We start from the raw sequence: 18158 nt of genomic DNA, 5'->3' as shown, positions 1-18158 counted from the left end.
GCCCCGCGCGGCCATACGCCTCAAGCGACCACGTTTGGTCGCGCTAGACGCATGCAATCGCATGCTGGTGGAACAGGCCCTTTAGTCTCTGCAGGATGAAAAACAAATTTTATCGGGTGATTCTATGTCTCTGTAACATGAAACAAATTGTAGACGCAGCCCAGACCATCACACAAACCAACCTCCCTTCCATTTTCTCCATTTACACCTCACTCTGCCTCGGCAAGACCAGCAGCATCATCAAGGATGAGTCGCAACCCAGTCACTCCCTCTTGTCCCCTCTCCCATCGGGCAACAGGTTTAGAAGTGTGAAAACGCACACCTCCAGATTCAGGGACAGGGTCTTCCCAGCTGTTATCAGGCAACTGAACCATCCAACCAAGCTGACAGCAGTCCTGAACTATTATCAACCTAATTTGAAGACTCTTGGACTATCCTTTATCGGACTTTCCTGCCTTTATCTTGCACTAAACGTTATTCCCTTATCCTGTATCTATACACTGTAAATGGCTCAATTGTAATCATGTGTTGTCTTACTGCTGACTGGATAGCACGCAACAAAAAAAATGTCACTGCACCTCGGTAGATGTGACAATAAACTAAACTGCAGAAGGGTCTCGACCCAAAACGTCGCCCATTCCTTCTCTCCAGAGATGCTGCCTCACCCGCTGAGTTACTCCAGCATTTTGTGTCTACCTTAAATGAAACTTGAGGCAGGTACTATAAAAACATTGTGGACAGGTACATGGATAGGTAAGGTTCAGAGGGATATGAGTCGAATGCGGGCAGGTGGGACTAATGTAGATGGGGCATCTTGTTCGGCATGGAGATTGGGCCAAAGGGCCTGTTTCTGTGCTGTGTGTATCTATTACACTCCGGTACACTGACCCACATGTCTGATACCTAGATCTCTTCAGGATGAAGGACACGTTCTACAATCCCTATCATTTCGCCTCCTCCATGCCTCCATGGCGCATGGCTCTATGGCTCTATAACATGTTTTATTTTATTGTTGCAGGAACTCCGGGAGGACAACATGGTCCTCATCGAGACGAAGACCATGCTGGAGGAGCAGCTGCTGGTGGCGCGGACTCGCTGCGACAAGCTGCACGACTTGGAAAAGGAAAACCTACAGCTCAAGTCCAAACTGCAGGACCTGGAGATGGTAGGTCTTCTCCTTCTTGTGAATGAAACATAAACCAAAGGAATAGTTGGATCTCAAGCCGGGTGTTGAGCAGCCAGGTTGTTGTCTCTGCGTCAATGTCTGCCAGGCCCTGAGCTCCATTTGGTGGGTGGTAGAGCGGGCACCCAGAGATGACATGGTTGGCTGTCTGTTGTTCTGCTCCGCATTCACAGGCTGGGCTCTGGCGGAGTCACCATCTCCACACGGTGGCATTGAAACGCCCAACTCCAGTACCAAGTCTGTTGAGCTTCACCCATGCTCCTCTGGGGAGGTCAGACCCGGGACAGCTTTTGTCTGGTGAAGAGATGTAGCTGTGTAATGGAGATGAGGTTGTCTTCCACTTCTGTGACCACTTGGTGGCTATCCAGTGTGCTTTTGTCTCAATTGGCAGGGGTTGTTTTCCATGTGGAGCAAAGGGGTGACAGGACTTCAGTCGGGGTGGCCTCTGCTCTCTGCTGATAGCCTGATGGAGGAGGTGATCTGGGTCCATGGAAGGTGTTGCTCCTCAACATCTCACCCAGTGTAGAGAGAATAATCACTGCCTAGAAATTACTTAGCACAAGTACATCGTCCCTGAAAGTGGTGGGCAGATTGGTGAAGAGTTAAGGGCCTGTCCCACTGTACGAGCTAATTCAAGAGTTCTCCTGCCTTTCCCCTGATTCGAACTCGGAGAATTACGGTAATAGCCGTTCGTATGTACTTGGGGCTCTCGTGGCCATTTTTCAACATGTTGAAAAATCTTCATGAGCTTACTGCGTTTCCCGAGCATTACGAGCTGCTAAGAGACGTCCCGAGCTCTGACGTACCCGCTACATAGATTCTACGTGCTTACCATGAATTTTTTTTTTTTTGTAACACGGGAGAGAATTAGCTCGTACAGTGGGACAGCCCCTTAACTCAGCAGGTGAGGCAGCATCTCTGGAGAGAAGGAAAGGGCAACGTTTCGGGTTGAGACCCTTCTTCAGTTTAGTTTAGTTTATTGTCACGTGTACCGACGTACAGTGACAGATTTCTGCCCTTCATCTGTCATGGCATTGATAAGAGAAGTTGGCACATTATGTTGCAGTTTGAACAAGACGTTGGTGAGGCCACATTGGCAGTCCTGTGGGCAGTGTTGGTTACCCGGCTATAGGAAGTGCAGAGAAGATTTACAACAATGTTGCCAGGTCTCAAGGGCCTGAGTTACAGAGACATTGGGTCAGCTTGGACCAGATTAATTCATAAGCTATAGGAGCAGAAATAGGCCACCTGGCCCATCAAGCCTACTCTGCCATTCAATCATGGCTGATTTATCTTTCCCCCTCAACCCCATTTTCCCGCCTTCTCCCCATAATCCCTGACACCCATACTAATTAAAAATCTATCTATCTCCGCCTTAAAAATATCCAATGACTTGGCCTCCATAGCCGACTGTGGCAATGAATTCCACAGATTCACTGCACTCCATGATTAAAGAAATTCCTCCACAACTCTTTTCTAAAGGTATGTCCTTTTATTCTGAGGCTGCGACCTCTGGTCCTAGACTCTCCCACTAGAGGAAACGTCCTTTCCACATTCATTCTATCTAGGCCTTTCACTATTTGGTAAGTTTAAATGAGGTCCAAGGTTACTTGGAGTGCAGGAGGCTGATGAGCGATCATATAGAGGTGTATCAAATCAGGAGGGGAGAAAAAAACAGCGTCTGGCTGGTGAATCTGTGGAATTCATTGCCACAGATATGGGTCAATTTTCTTATACAGTGGGGAAATAGCCCCTTTCAACGGTGGCACAGCGGTAGAGTCGCTGCCTTACAACGTTACAGTGCCAGAGACCCGGGTTCGATCCCGACTACGGGTGCTGTCGCTGCCCGGAGTTTGTACATTCTCCCCGTAATCACGTTGGTTTTCTCCGAGATCTTTGGTTTCCTCCCACACTCCAAAGACGTACAGATTTGTAGATCTTCGCATAAGTGTAAATTGTCCCTAGTGTGTGTAGGATAGTGTGCAGGGATTGCTGGTCAGTGCGGACTTGATGGGCCGAAGGGCCTGTTCCCGCGCTGTATCTCTAAAAAACAATAGAAGACTGCGGAGGCCAATTCAATGGATAGTTTTAAGGCAGAGATAGATAGATTCTTGATTAGTACGGGAGTCAGAGGTTATGGGGAGAAGGCAGGAGAATGGGATTAGGAGGGAGAGATAGATCAGCCATGGTTGAATGGTGGAGTAGACTTGATGGGCCGAATGGCCTAATTCTGCTCCTATCACTTATGAACTCTGACTAAGGAAATAATGAATGAATTAATGAATAAGTTTATTGGCCAAGTAATCACATACAAGGAATTTGCTTTGGTGATCCGCCCGCATGTGACAACGTGACATACAAGTGACAGTTAGGAATGACACATAAAACATTAAACATTAATAATAAACATTATTGATTAAACGTGTGAATTAAATAAAATACCAGAGCAAAAGGAGGCTCCAGAATATGGTTATTGAATAGAGCTACTACTCGTGGAAACAAGCTAATAATAATGACTGTAATAAATATAATATTCCACCTTGGGCAGGACCGGGAGGCAGATCGTAAGCGGATTGAGGAACTGCTGGAGGAGAACATGGTGCTGGAGATTGAGAAGAAGCAGAGCATGAATGAGTCGGCCCACCTGGGCTGGGAGCTGGAGCAAATGTCAAGGAGCACGGACCTCATGGGCGGTAGGTTGCACCCGGCGGCCACCAACGTTACAATACACAATAGACAATAGGTGCAGGAGTTGGCCATTGGGCCCTTCGAGCCAGCACCGCCATTCAATGTGATCATGGCTGATCATCCCCAATCAGTACCCTGTTCCTGCCTTCTCCCCATATCCCCTGACTCCGCTATTTTTAAGAGGCCTATCTAGCTCTCTCTTGAAAGCATCCAGAGAACCTGCCTCCACCGCCCTCTGAGGCAGAGAATTCCACACTCACCACTCTCTGTGAGAAAAAGTGTTTCCTCATCTCCGTTCTAAATGGCTTACCCCTTATTCTTAAACTGTGGCCCCTGGTTCTGGACTCCCCCAACATCGGGAACATGTTTCCTGCCTCTAGTGTGTCCAAGCCCTTAACAATCTTACATGTTTCAATGAGATGCCCTCTCATCCTTCTAAAGTCCAGAGTTTTCAAGCCCAGCTGCTCCATTCTCTCAGCATATGACAGTCCCGCCATCCCGGGGATTAACCTTGTAAACCTACGCTGCACTCCCTCAATAGAAAGAATGTCCTTCCTCAAATTAGGGGACCAAAACTACACACAATACTCCAGGTGTGGTCTCACTAGGGCTCTGTACAACTGCAGAAGGACCTCTTTGTTCCTATATTCGATTCCTCTTGTTATAAAGCCCTTGTCAAGCCCTTAAAGTACTTTTTTTATCTTGCCTGTTGTGTCGGAAGGAACTGCAGATGCTGGTTTACGCCGAAGATAGGCATAGCGTGCTGGAGTAACTCAGCGGGACAGGCAGCATATGGGTCATTTGGGATAGCAGTAGAATTAGGCCATTCGGCACAACAAGTCTATGCCATTCAATCATGGCTGATCTATCTCTCCCTCCTAACCCATTTTTCTGCCTTCTCCCCATGGTCTCACCTGGTTTCACTCGCATGGGACGGAGACAAGGACCAAGGACACAATGTAACTTGGAGACAAGGCTGCAGAGGGCGGGTGAGCGAGGGTGTGGATTTGAGAGGAAAGAGGAGGAGTGCACTTTAGTTTCAGTTCAGAGATACAGCATGGAAACTGGTCCATCAGCCCACCATGTCCACATCGACTGTCTGATGAAGAATTGTCTTGATCGAAATGTCACCCATTCCTTCCCTCCAGAGATGCTGCCTGTCCCGCTGAGTTTTAGTTTAGTTTAGAGATACAGCGCGGAAGCAGGCCCTTCGGCCCACCGGGTCCGCGCCGATCAGCGATCCCCGCACACTAACACCATCCTACACCCACCAGGGACAATTGTTACATTTACCAAGCCAATTAAGCTACAAACCTGCATGTCTTTGGAGTGTGGGAGCAAACCCACGCAGGTCACGGGGAGAACGTACAAGCTCCCTACAGACAGACAGCGCCCGTAGTCGGGATCTAACCCGGGTCTCCGCCGTTGCATTCGCTGTAAGGCAGCAACTCCACCGCTGCGCCACCGTGACCGTTACTCCAGCATGGTGTGTCTATCTTCATGTCCGTATCGATCAACCGTTCACACGGGCTCAATGTGGAGGAAGGAACCGCAGGTGCTTATTTACACCGAAGATAGACGCAAAACGCTGGAGTAACTCAGCGGGACGGGCGGCATCTCCGGAGGGAAGCAATGGGTAACGCTTCGGGTCGCGACCCTTCTTTAGACTGAGAGTCAGAGGAGAGGGAGGCTAGAGATAGGGAAGGGTGAGGTGTGAAAACACGGATCAAAGGGGACGATGGACAAGGAAAATGTCGAATATTTCATTGTTGGCTGGAGGGGAAGGTGACAACGAGGCATACGATCGGTAAAATTATATCAGGCGGACAGTCAAATTAGTGGGGGAACTAGGACGGGGAGGGATGGAGAGAGAGGGAAAGTAAGGGTAACTTGAAGTTAGAGAAATCAATATTCATACAGCTGGTTAGAAGCTGCTCAAGTGTGTTGTGCTATTTTATCACCCAGTCCTGACACACCAGGGTCAATTTTGCTATACAGGCCCATCGGCCCACTGAGTCCACGCCAACCATCGATCACCCGTTCACATGGTTCTATGTTAGCCCAGTATCTCATCCATTCCCTGCAGACAAGGGGCAATTTACAGAGGGCAATTAACCAACAGACTCTCACGTCTTTGGGATGTGGGAGGAAATCGGGGCACCTGTAGTTAACCCAGGCAGTCACAGGGAGAATGTGCAAACTCCACACAGACAGCACCTGAGGTCAGGATAGAAAGCGGGGCTCTACCCACTGCGTCACTGTCAAGTGTAAGAGACTTTAATTGTCACAAGTACCGACAATGGAACCATGGGCAAGGGGACATGTAAAACCTCCTAAGCCTTCTAAGGAAGTGCTTACTTGGTTGTTGCTTCAACATGGGTAGTCCAGGAGAAGATATTGGTGATATTGACTCTGATGAATTTGAAGTGTGCGTGCGTGTGTGCGTGTGTGCATGTGTCCTTGTCCGTGTTCATGTTCGTGTCCGTGTCCAGTCCAGCACCTGGGGCCAACTCATCATCCACCCAGCCACGGCCGAGTCGGTCAACGAATTGCCGTGGGGAATTTGTCCCGCATTTTGACCTTTTGTCCCTTATTCGGGAGTGAGAAAGTCGGCGACCCCAATAACACGCAACCCCTCCGTACAATTGACTATAATAAACCAAACTGCACCAACGCAGGGTATCGACCCAAAACTGTTCCTCCCCCGCCGCATAAATGCTTCTTAATGTGCTACATCATTCTCTCAGTTTCATTGTTGATCCCTTCATAACATAGTCCCGTTCCATCAGTGAACCTTCAGTAATGGCACAAATTTCTTTTAAAAAATACCACAACCTGTTTTCTTGAAGAGAACGCAGCAGAAATGAAATGAATGTATTTTTAGAAGCATCGCACTGCACGGTGCTGCCCTGGGGCTGTGGTTTCTGACGGGGAGATTTCAGTCGAGTCAAGTGCCTCATGAGCTCAGCAACAAACAACTGTGTGACAGACAAAAAAAAACTTTTTGTTTCATCTCCGAGCAACAGCCCCGCGGAGAGGATGAGCGGTGAATGGATGATCAAGCTTGTCACGATGCATCACAGCTCGGTTTGGGAACAACTCCATCCAAGGCCGCAGGGTTAGATGGCCAGGACCAGAGGGTGTGAGCTACAGGGCGAGGTTGAGTAGGCTGGGTCTCTATTCCCTAGAGCGCAGGAGGATGAGGGGTGATCTTATAGGGCTGTACAAAATCATGAGAGGAATAGATCGGGTAGATGCACAGAGTCTCTTGCCCAGAGTGGGGGAATCGAGAACCAGAGGACATTGGTTCAAGGTGAAGTGGAAAGATTTAATAGAAATCTGAGGGGTAACTTTTTCACACAGTGTGATAGGTGTATGGAACAAGCTGCCAGAGGAGGTGGTTGAGGCTTGGACTATCCCAACTTTTAAGAAAGAATTAGACAGGAACATGGATAGGGCAGGTTTGGAGGGATATGGACCAAACGCAGGAAGGTGGGATTAGTGTAGTTGGGCCGAAGGGCCTGTTTCCACACTGTATCACTCTATGACTCTAAATCACAGAGAATTGTGGATGTGGCCCAGACCATCACACAAACCAACTTCCCTTCCATTGAGTTAGAAGGAACTGCAGATGCTGGTTTAGACACCGAAGATAGACACAAAATGCTGGAGTAACTCAGCGGGACAGGCAGCGTTTCTGAAGAAGGGTCTTGACCACGAAACGTCGTCCATTCCTTCTCTCCAGAGATGCTGCCGGTCCCGCTGAGTTACTCCAGCATTTTATACCTATCACCCTTCCATTGCCTCCTTCTACACATCACGCTGCCTCGGCAAGGCCAGCAGCATCAGTAATCAAGGACCAGTCGCTCCCTGGCCACTCACTCTTCTCCCCTCTCCCATCAGGCAAAAGGTACAGAAGTGTGAAAACGCACACCTCCAGATTCAGGGACTGTTTCTTCCCAGCTGTTATTACACCTTATGTCTAAAATACAATTCAGGGGACACGGGCAGAATGTGGTGATTAATTGAAAATTGGATTAGTTTAGTTTAGAATCACAGAGCGGAAACAGGCCCTTCAGACCACAGGTATACATAAATGCTGGAGAAACTCAGCGGGTGTTGACTTGATTGTATTGATGTATGGTATATCTGATCTGTTTGGACAGCGTGCAACCCAAAGCCTTTTCACTGTACCTCAGTACACGTGACAATAATAAACGTGAACCTAAATCTTTGCCCATAGACACAAAGTGCTGGAGTAACTCAGCGGGACAGACAGCATCTCTGGAGAGAAGGAATGTGTGACCTGACCTGAAACGTCACCCATTCCTTCTCTCCAGAGATGCTGCCTGTCCCGCTGAGTTACTCCAGCATTTTTTGTCTATCTTCGGTGTAAACCAGCATCTGCAGTTCCTTCCTACATATAAATCTCTGTCAGTCAGTTTAGTTTATTGTCACATGCACATTAAACACAGGGGTGATTTTATAGGGGTGTATAAAATCATGAGAGGAATATATCGGGTAGATGCACAGATTCTCTTGCCCAGAGTGGGGGAACCGAGGACCAGAGGACAAAGGTTCAAGGTGAAGGGGAAAAGATTTAATAGGAATCTGAGGGGTAACTTTTTCCACACCAAGGGTGGTGGGTGTATGGAATGAGCTGCCAGAGGAGGTAGTTGAGGCTGGGACTATCCCATCATTTACGAAACAGTTGGACAGGTACATGGATAGGCCAGGTTTGGAGGGATCTGGACCAAATGCGAGCTGGTGGGACTAGTGTAGCTGGGACATGTTGGCCGGTGTGGGCAAGTTGGGCTGAAGGGTTTGTTTCCACACTGTATCACTCTATGACCCTATGAGAGAGCTGGATAGGGCTCTTAAAGATAGTGGAGTCAGGGGATGTGGGGAGAAGGCAGGAACAGGGTACTGATTGGTGATGATCAGCCATGATCACATTGAATGGTGGTGCTGGCTCGAAGGGCCGAATGGCGTACTCCTGCACCTATTGTCTATTGTCTATTGTTCGGAGGTACAGTTGAAAGCTTCAGTCAGCGGAGAGACCAAGCGTGCTGATGCTGAGTCTAACTCTCTCCCTTGCAGCCGGGCACAAGTCCTTTGTGCTGGAGATGAATGAGTCCGCATCAAGTCGCATCCTGAAGCTGGAGAAAGACAACCAGAGCCTGCAACACGGGGTTCAGGAGCTCCGACAAGCCTTGCTGACAGCCGAGGGGAACAAAACCCGAATCGCAGAGCTGGAGACAGAGAACGGGAATCTCAGCTCAAAGGTCTGAATTTAGAATCTGCCATTGTTTCTTAAAAAATGATATCACTATCCAGTCTAGATTCCAAAGACGTACAGGTGTGCTGGAGAAACTCAGTAGGTGCAGCAGCATCTATGGAGCGAAGGAAATAGCTTTTTGGGCCAAAACCCTTCTTCGGACTGATCATCCTCAGTCTGAAGAAGAGTTACGGCCCGAAACGTTGCCTATTTCCTTCGCTCCGTAGATGCTGCTGCACCCGCTGAGTTTCTCCAGCAATTTTGTCTACCTTCGATTTTCCAGCATCTGCAGTTCCTTCTTAAACAGGTTTTCAGGTTAATTGGCTTGGTATAAGTAAATTGTCCCTAGTGTGTGTTAAGGGCCTGTCCCACTTGACGATGTATCAGGTGACCGATAAAGTCACGGCGTGACGCAGCGTGACGATGTATTGATGCACGGTGTCTCCTCAAGTGTCGCAACATTTTTTCCGTGGTCGCTGGATTTTGAAATGGTCAAAATCGCCAAGTGGGACAGGCCCTTAACTTACTTCAGGCCCTGTCCCACTTACGTGTCCTTGGCACGCAAACTACGTGGTCGCGTTGAGGCGCACGGGCATCACATGGCCGCGTGGGGCCGGTCCCACTGAGAAGTATGGAGAGGGGTATGTAGTTGTGCACGACATCGCGCGGGGCTCCGAAATTTTTGTAGCGAACGAAATCTTTGCGCGCCAACGGTCTGCAGCGTAACTGACGGCCAAAGTGGGACAGGCCCAAGACCCTGGAGCGACGCAACATCTCACCTCCAACAGCAGCAGAAACAGGAAAACGATCGCCGAACTCGGCCTGGGACTTACGGCCGTTGCGGTCCGGATCCGCCCCCATTTCTACTCCAAGAGCGGGGCCAAGAAAATTCAAGATAGACACAAAATGCTGGAGTAACTCAGCGGGACAGGCAGCATCTCTGGAGAGAAGCAATGGGTGACATTTCAGGTCAAGACCCTTCTTTCAGACTGAAGAAGAGTCTCGACCCGGAACATCACCCATTGCTTCTATCCGGAGATGCTGCCGGTCCCGTTGAGTTCCTCCAGCATTTTGTGTCTATCTTCAAATAACGTCACGCGCTCCAGACGGCTGTGCGGGCGCATAAAATCGAGTGCTAACTTTGCGGGACCGTCACACCTCAACGCGACCACGAGGTTGTGTAATTAGCGTGCCAAGGACACGTAAGTGGGACAGGGGCTTTACTTACTTACTGCCTATTCAGCCTCCTGGCATGTAGGGCAGCAAGGAGTCTGAGGAAGGGTTTCGGCCCGAAACGTTGCCTATTTCCTTCGCTCCATAGTGCATATTTCCGGTGTTGGGGGAGTCCAGAACCAGGGGCCACGTATTCAAAATAAGGGGTAAGTCATTTAGAACGGAGACGAGGAAATATTTTTTCACACAGAGTTGTGAGTCTGTGGAATTCTGCGGTGGAGGCCGGTTCTCTGGATGCTTTCAAGAGAGAGCTAGATAGGGCTCTTAATGATAGCGGAGTCAGGGGATATGGGGAGAAAGCAGGAACGGGGTACTGATTGGGGATGATCAGCCATGATCACATTGAATGGCGGTGCTGGCTCGAAGGGCCGAATGGCCTACTCCTGCACCTATTGTCTATTGTCTATTGAAAAGACAAAAGGTGTGATAAGGTGAGAAGCACAAATTCTGTAGCCGTTCTTAACATCATTCAGGTGCCTTGAGAATTATCCAGGCAAGAATTAACTCCAGCAGTCAAGACCATAAGAACACAGAACAGCACAGCTTGCTTAGAATGGGTGTCAGGGGTTATGGGGAGAAGGCAGGGGAATGGGGTTCGGAGGGAGAGATAGATCAGCCATGATTGAATGGCGGAGTAGACTTGATGGACCGAATGGCCTAACCCTACTCCCATTACTTCTGACCTTATGAGCACAGGAAAAGCCCTTCAGCCCACAATGACTGTGCTGAAGTTGAAGCTAAGTTCATCTAATGTCCTCTGCCTGCACGTGATCCATATCCCTCCATTCCCTGCGTATCCGCGCGCCTGTCTAAAAACCTGTTAAACGCCACTGTGGTATCTGCCTCCACCACCACCTCTGTCAGTACCCAAAATAATGCCCACCATGTCCTCCAGAACCGCTGAGATACTCCAGCACTTTGTGTTTAGTTAGGGATACAGCATGGGACCAGGCCCTTCGGCCCACCGAGTCTGCAACGACCAGCGATCCCTGCACACTAACACTGCCCGACACACACTCGGCACAAGTTTACACTTACACCAAGACAATTAACTTACAAACCTGCACGTCTTTGGAGTACGGGAGGAAAGTGAAGATGTGGGAGAAAACCCATGCAGGTCACGGGGAGAACGTGCAAACTCCGTACAGACAGCACCCGTAGTCGGGATCGAACCTGGCTGTCTGGCGCTGGAAGGCAGCAACTCTACCGTTATGCCACCGTTCAACCCTTCCATGTTGACCAAGTTGACTTCTAATCTCCACTTTCAATAGGCAATAGGTGCAGGAGTAGGCCATTCGGCCCTTCGAGCCAGCACTGCCATTCAATGTGATCATGGCTGATCATCCATAATCAGTACCCCGTTCCTGCCTTCTCCCCATATCCCCTGACTCCGCTATTTTTAAGAGCCCTATCTAGCTCTCTCTTGAAAGCATCCAGAGAACTGGCCTCCACCGTCCTCTGAGGCAGAGAATTCCACAGACTCACAACCCTCTGGGTGAAAACGTTTTTCCTCATCTCCGTTCTAAATGGCTTACCCCTAATTCTTAAACTGTAGCTCCTGGTTCTGGACTCTCCCAACATCGGGAACATGTTTCCTGCTTCTAGTGTGTCCAAACCCTTAATAATCTTATATGTTTCAATAAGATCCCTCTCATCCTTCCAGGTGGCAACTCTTCAGACGGAGCTCGAACAGGAGAAGCAAAGCAACCAGGACATGGGCAATCTGAGTGAGGAGCTACTGCGAGATAAAACAAAGTTAAAGAAGAGCATGGAGCTACTCCAAGCTGAGCAAGAACGACAGGTAAAGAACAAGCAATACGGAGTAGATGTATACGGAGCAAAATTAGGCCATTTGCCCATCAAGTCTGCTCTGCCATTCAATCATGGCTGATCTATCTCTCATAGAAACATAGACAATAGGTGCAGGAGGAGGCCACCCGGCCCTTCGAGCCAGCACCGCCATTCATTGTGATCATGGCTGATCGTCCCCAATCAATAACCCGTGCCTGCCTTCTCCCCATATCCCTTGATTTCACTAGCCCCTAGAACTCTTATCTAACCCTCTCTTAAATCCATCCAGTGATTTGGCCTCCACTGCCCTCTCTGGCAGGGAATTCCACAAATTCACAACTCTCTGGGTGGAAACGTTTTTTCTCACTTCTGTCTTAAATGGCCTTCCCTTTATTCTAAGACTGTGGCCCCTGGTTCTGGACACGCCCAACATTGGGAACATCTTTCCTGCATCTAGCTTGTCCAGTCCTTTTATAATTTTATATGTTTCTATAAGATTCCCCCTCATGCTTCTAAACTCCAGTGAATACAAGCCTAGTCTTTTCAATCTTTCCTCATATGACAGTCCTGCCATCCCAGGGATCAATCTCGTGAACCTACGCTGCACTGCTTCAATCACAAGGATGTCCTTCCCCAAATTAGGAGACCAAAACTGTACACAATACTCCAGATGTGGTCTCACCAGAGCCCTATACAACTGCAGAAGAACCTCTCTACTCCTATACTGAAATCCTCTTGTTATGAAGGCCAGCATTCCATTAGCTTTCTTCACTGCCTGCTGTACCTGCACGCCAACTTTCAGTGACCGGTGTACAAGGACACCCAGGTCTCACTGTACCTCCCCCTTACCTAACCTAACCCCATTGAGATAATAATCTGCCCTCTTGTTTTTGCCGCCAAAGTGGATAACCTCTAAGAAATATTGAATGGCGGTGCTGGCTCGAAGGGCCGAATGGCCTGCACCTGCACCTGTTTTCTCTATTTCTATGTTTCCTTTAATTTTCAGGAGGTGATAACCTTTGATGCTTTGATCTCTTGACTCCAGGTAAAAGCACTGGAGCAGGAGAATGAACACTTGAACCAAGCCATCACCAACCTCCGGGTGAGATCAGAAATCAACGCGGAAGCCAAGGTGAAGGAGGTTGAGAAGGAGAACAAAAGCCTTCAGCAGACCCTGGCCGAGACCAGCGGCCAGTTGGCCAAGCTGGAGTTTGAGAAGAAGCAGGCACACAAGGAGTTGCGGCAGTACAAAGAGAAAGGGGAGCGGGCCGAAGCGCTGGACAAGGACGTCTGCCGGCTTGAGCAAGACAACGAGCAGCTCCAGAAGAGTGTGGCCTCCTTGAAGATCGCCTGCCAGCACGTGGAGGCGCTGGAGCAAGAGGCGTCCACCCTCGAGGTGGAGAACGGCGCGCTGAAGAAGTCCCTCGACGGTTTGCAGAACTCGTTGGTCAAGTTGGAGTCGGTGAAGAAGGACAACCAGCAACTGGACGAGGAGAACGTGGAGCTGCGGAGGACGGTGGAGACCTTGAAGTTCGCCAGGACCAAGCTGGCCAAGGAGGAGACTGAGAGACGGGAGCTGGAGAGGGAGAGGGACGAGCTGCGGAAGGTCGCGGAGCTGTTGAAGTCCTCCAGTCGGAAGTCCGAGCGGCTGGAGGCCAGCTACCAAAGTCTGGACTCGGAGAACCAGAGGCTCCGGAAAACCCTGGACAACAGCGACGCCAAGACCCACCGTCTGGAGAGGGAGCTGCGGGAGACGGAGAACGAGAACCAGCTCCTGCAGAGGGACCTGGAGGAACTGAAGGCCTCCAGGAGGAGGTTGGAGACGCTGGAGATGGACAACCAGTCGCTGGAGCACGAGGCGGCACGGATGGAGAAGGACAAGGCGGCCCTGGACAAGGAGAACAAGAGGCTGTGGCAGCAGGTGGAACTGAAGCAAGCCATCCAGGATGAGAACAGCCTGAAGATGAGCGCCCTGGAGAAGGAGAAACGCACGCTGGAGAAGGAAGTGGGCAGGTATAAGGAGTGCACCAGCAAGCTGAAGGATCTAGAGATGGACTACAGGGAAGTGGTCAAGCAATCTACAATCAACACCAGGACACTAGCCACTCTCAGGGAGGTAAGAACTTTATTCATTCAACGGGTGAAGGATACTTTGGGTAAGGCCAGCATCTCTATGTGAGAAGTTCGGACAATAGACAATAAGTGCTGGAGTAGGCCATTTGGCCCTTCGAGCCAACACCGCCATGGCTGATCATCTCCATTCTGTACCCCGTTCCTACCTTCTCCCCATATCCCCTGACTCCGCTATCTAGTTCTCTCTTGAAAGTATCCAGAGAACCGGCCTCCACCTATGAGGCAGAGAATTCTACAGACTCACAACTCTCTGTGTGAAAAAGTGTTTCCTCATCACCGTTCTAAATGGCTTACCCCTTATTCTTAAACAGTGGCTCCTGGTTATGGACTCCCCCAATAATACATCCTCTCATCCTTCTAAACTCCAGAGTGTACTAGCCCAGCTGCTCCATCTCTCTCAGCATATCACAGTCCCGTCATCCCTGGAATTAACCTTGTAAACCTACGCTGCACTCCCTCAATAGCAAGAATGTCTTTCCTCAAATTAGGGGATCCAAACTGCACACAATACTCCAGGTTTGGTCTCACTAGTTGTCCTGTACAACTGCAGAAGGACCTCTTTGCTCCTATACTCAACTCCTCTTGTTATGAAGACCAACATGCCATTCGCTTTCTTCACTGCCTGCTGTACCTGCATGCTTACTTTCATTGACTGATGAACAAGGACCCCCCAGATCCCGTTGTACTTCCACTTGCTCCTTGGACCACCACAGTCCTCATTGCCTTTCACCTCCTTGGACCAGGTGCTATTAATGCTCGAGGAGGGAACTGCAGATGCTGGTTGCACATCGAAGAAAGAACGACAATGCAGGAGTAACCCAGCGGGACAGGCAGCATCTCTGCATAGAAGGAATGGGTGACGTTTCTGGCCGAGACCCTTCTTCAGAGTCAGGGAAGAGGGAAACTAGAGATTTGGAAGGGTGATGTGTGAAAACGGGAGATCAAAGCAGATGATGATAAGTAAATGTAAACTGGTTCATTATGGCTGTGTGTTAGACAATAGGTGCAGGAGTAGGCCATTCGGCCCTTCGAGTCTGCACCACCATTCAATGTGATCATGGCTGATCATCCCCAATCAGTACCCCGTTCCTGCCTTTTCCCCCATATCCCCTGACTCCACTATTTTTAAGAGCCCTATCTAGCTCTCTCTTGAAAGCATCCAGAGAACCGGCCTCCACCGCCCTCTGAGGCAGAGAATTCCACAGACGTTAGTTGCCCCTTCCCCTCAGCTAACAATGAGCCATTCTACATTCTCTTATCATCGACTGCTTTGATCTGTTGTTTTCACACCTTACCCATCCATATCTCTAGACTCCCTCTCCCCTGACTCTCAGTCTGAAGAAGAGTCTCGACCCATTCCTTCTCTCCAGAGCTGCTGCCTGTCCTGCTGAGTGACTCCAGCATTTTGTGTCTATCATCATTGCTATTAAAGCAGCCCAGGTTAGGGGATATTAGCTATGAAAAGAGATTGGACAAACTTGGGTTGTTTTCTCTGGAGTACCCAGGAGCATTAAGGGCGGCACAGTGGCGCAGCAGTAGAGTTGCTGCCTTACAGCCCAGGGACTCAGGTTCGATCCTGACTGCGGGTGCTGTCTGTACGGAGTTTGTACGTTCTCCCCGTGACCTGCATGGGTTTTCTCCGAGATCTTCGGTTTCCTCCCACACTCAAAAAACGTGCAGGTTTCTAGGTTAATTGGCTTGTTAAATGTAAAAATTGGCCCTAGTGGGTGTAGGATAGTGTTAATGTGCGGGGATCGCTGGTCGGTGCGGACTCAATGGGCCGAAGGGCCTGATTCCACACTATATCTCTAAACTAAACTAAATCCTGAGGCTGAGGGGCGACCTGATAGAATTATATAAAATTCTGGTTTCCCGCGCAGTTCGGCAGCCGCTCTCCCACTCTGCTATAGAACCTTTTCCTAGTTATAGACACAAAATGCTGGAGTAACTCAACTCAGCAGCATCTCTGGAGAGAAGGACTGGGTGACATTTAGGGTCGAGACCCTTCTTCAGACTGGGTATTGGATTAACTTCTTCAGTTCAGTTTAGTTTATTGCCACGTGTATCGAGGTACAGTGAAAAGCTTTTGTTGCGTGCTATACAGTCAGCGGAAAGACAATACATGACAACAAACGAGCACAGATACATGATAAGGGAATAACGTTTAATGCAAGGTAAAGCCAGTCAAGGGTAGTACGAGGGCCTCCAATGAGGTAGATAATAATTCAGCACTGCTCTAGTTGTGGTGGGATGGTTCAGTTGCCTGATAACAACCGATATTGGATGAACTGCTGGTTATTGGATTAAATGGCGTGGATGATGTTGGTCGAGTGCTGATCTGTACGTCTGCCTTCTAGGAACTCTGCCACGAGAAACTCAGGAGCCAGGAACTGTCCAACGAGTTGGAAAAGCTCAATCAGGAGCTGGAGAAGATCGGGCTGACCAAGGAAAGGCTTCTGCAAGAAGAACACAGCAGCGATGACAAGTAAGGACACTCCCTTTCCCACTGAAGCACCAGGCAATGTCGAGACACAAGCAGAGTGGCTCACATCACAAGAGGGATTAAACTCATTGTGTGTGTCTGTGTGTGTGTGTGTGTGTGTGTGTGTGTGGGGGGGGCTGCGTGTGCGCGCGTGTGCTCAGTGTGGGGGGGGGCGCGTGTGTGTGGGCTCTGCGCGTGTGTGTGTGTGGGTGTGGGGGGGGGCGCGTGTGCGCGTGTGTGAGTGCGCATGTGCGTGTGTCTGTATGTGCGCCTGTGTGCTTTGTGTGTGCGGGTGCGTGTGTGTGCGCGTGTGTGTGCGGGTGCGGTGTGTGCGTTGTGTGTGTGCGCGTGTGTGTGTGTGTGTGTGTGTGTGTATGTGCGTGTGTGTGTGTCAGTGTGTGTCAGTGTGTATGTGTATGTGAGTGCGTGTGCGTGTGTGTGTGTGTGAGTGTGTGAGTGTGTGTGTGTGTGTGTTTGTATGTGTGTGTGTGTGCGTGTGCATGCGTGTGTTTTTACATAAATGTTGATCGTTTTTTAGAGGCAACGACACCAGCTCAGTGGATCAGGCAGCATGGGGTGGAACTGCCTCTCCTCAAAACTCCCCTCCATTGTTTCTTCCACGTTTAAACTCTGCCCAGAGATGTTGTCTACTTGTTGAAGTAAAAGAGGTCCTTTTAGTTTCAGCAAAAAACTTTTTGTTGCGTGCAATCCACTCAGCAGAAAGACTTTACATGATTACAGTCAAGCTGTCCACAGTGTACAGATACAGGATAAAGGGAATAACGTTTAGTGCAAGATAAAGTCCTGTAAAGTCCAATTAAAGATAGTTCGAGGGTCTCAAATGACATGGATGTGCGGTCAGAACTGATCTCTAGTTGGTGAGAGGACGGTTGAGTTGCCTGTTAACAGCTGGGAATAAACTGTCCCGGTATCTGGAGCTGTTAGCGCTCCCACAGTCTACTGTTTCTGCCTCTTCCTTTCTTCTCACCCACCCCTCCCACCCCCTCCACATCAGTCTGAAGAAGGGTCTCAACCTGAAACATCACCTATTCCATCGCTCCATAGATGCTGCCTCACCCGCTGAGTTTCTCCAGCATTTTTGTCTACCTAAATCTGGAGGTGTGCGTTTTCACTCACTCTGTCTAGATATCTTCCATTTCGAGACATTTGACAGTAAAACACTCTCGGCATGACTCTATCTTGACTGGATAATTTTATGTACATTTTGTTCCCATGAAATGAACCCCTGTCTTGACTGCCACCCCCCATCAGTATTAATTCTCTAAAGTCTGAATCTGCCTGGTGAATCTTCCCTGTGTTTATACACCGGTGGATAAGATGGAATAAAGAACTATGCTGGCATCTTTCCT

The 18158-nt window shown here is 49.4% G+C and overlaps 1 protein-coding gene across 1 annotated transcript in view; it reads left to right on the top strand.

Annotated features, from left to right (window-relative positions):
* Positions 1 to 18158, top strand: part of ccdc88c (coiled-coil domain containing 88C) — a 181108-nt gene that overhangs the window by 120026 nt on the left and 42924 nt on the right. Inside the window, exons 11-16 of the mRNA XM_055640219.1 lie at positions 1019 to 1165; positions 3732 to 3876; positions 8972 to 9156; positions 12046 to 12183; positions 13219 to 14289; positions 16664 to 16791. Coding sequence (XP_055496194.1) covers positions 1019 to 1165; positions 3732 to 3876; positions 8972 to 9156; positions 12046 to 12183; positions 13219 to 14289; positions 16664 to 16791 — 1814 coding nt within the window. The remainder of the gene's footprint in view (positions 1 to 1018; positions 1166 to 3731; positions 3877 to 8971; positions 9157 to 12045; positions 12184 to 13218; positions 14290 to 16663; positions 16792 to 18158) is intronic.

Source organism: Leucoraja erinacea, chromosome 9 (genome assembly GCF_028641065.1).
Source record: "Leucoraja erinacea ecotype New England chromosome 9, Leri_hhj_1, whole genome shotgun sequence".
NCBI classification, from domain to species: Eukaryota; Metazoa; Chordata; class Chondrichthyes; order Rajiformes; family Rajidae; genus Leucoraja; species Leucoraja erinaceus.
Note: the sequence above shows the minus strand (reverse complement) of the source record. Positions and strands in the feature narration are given on the sequence as shown.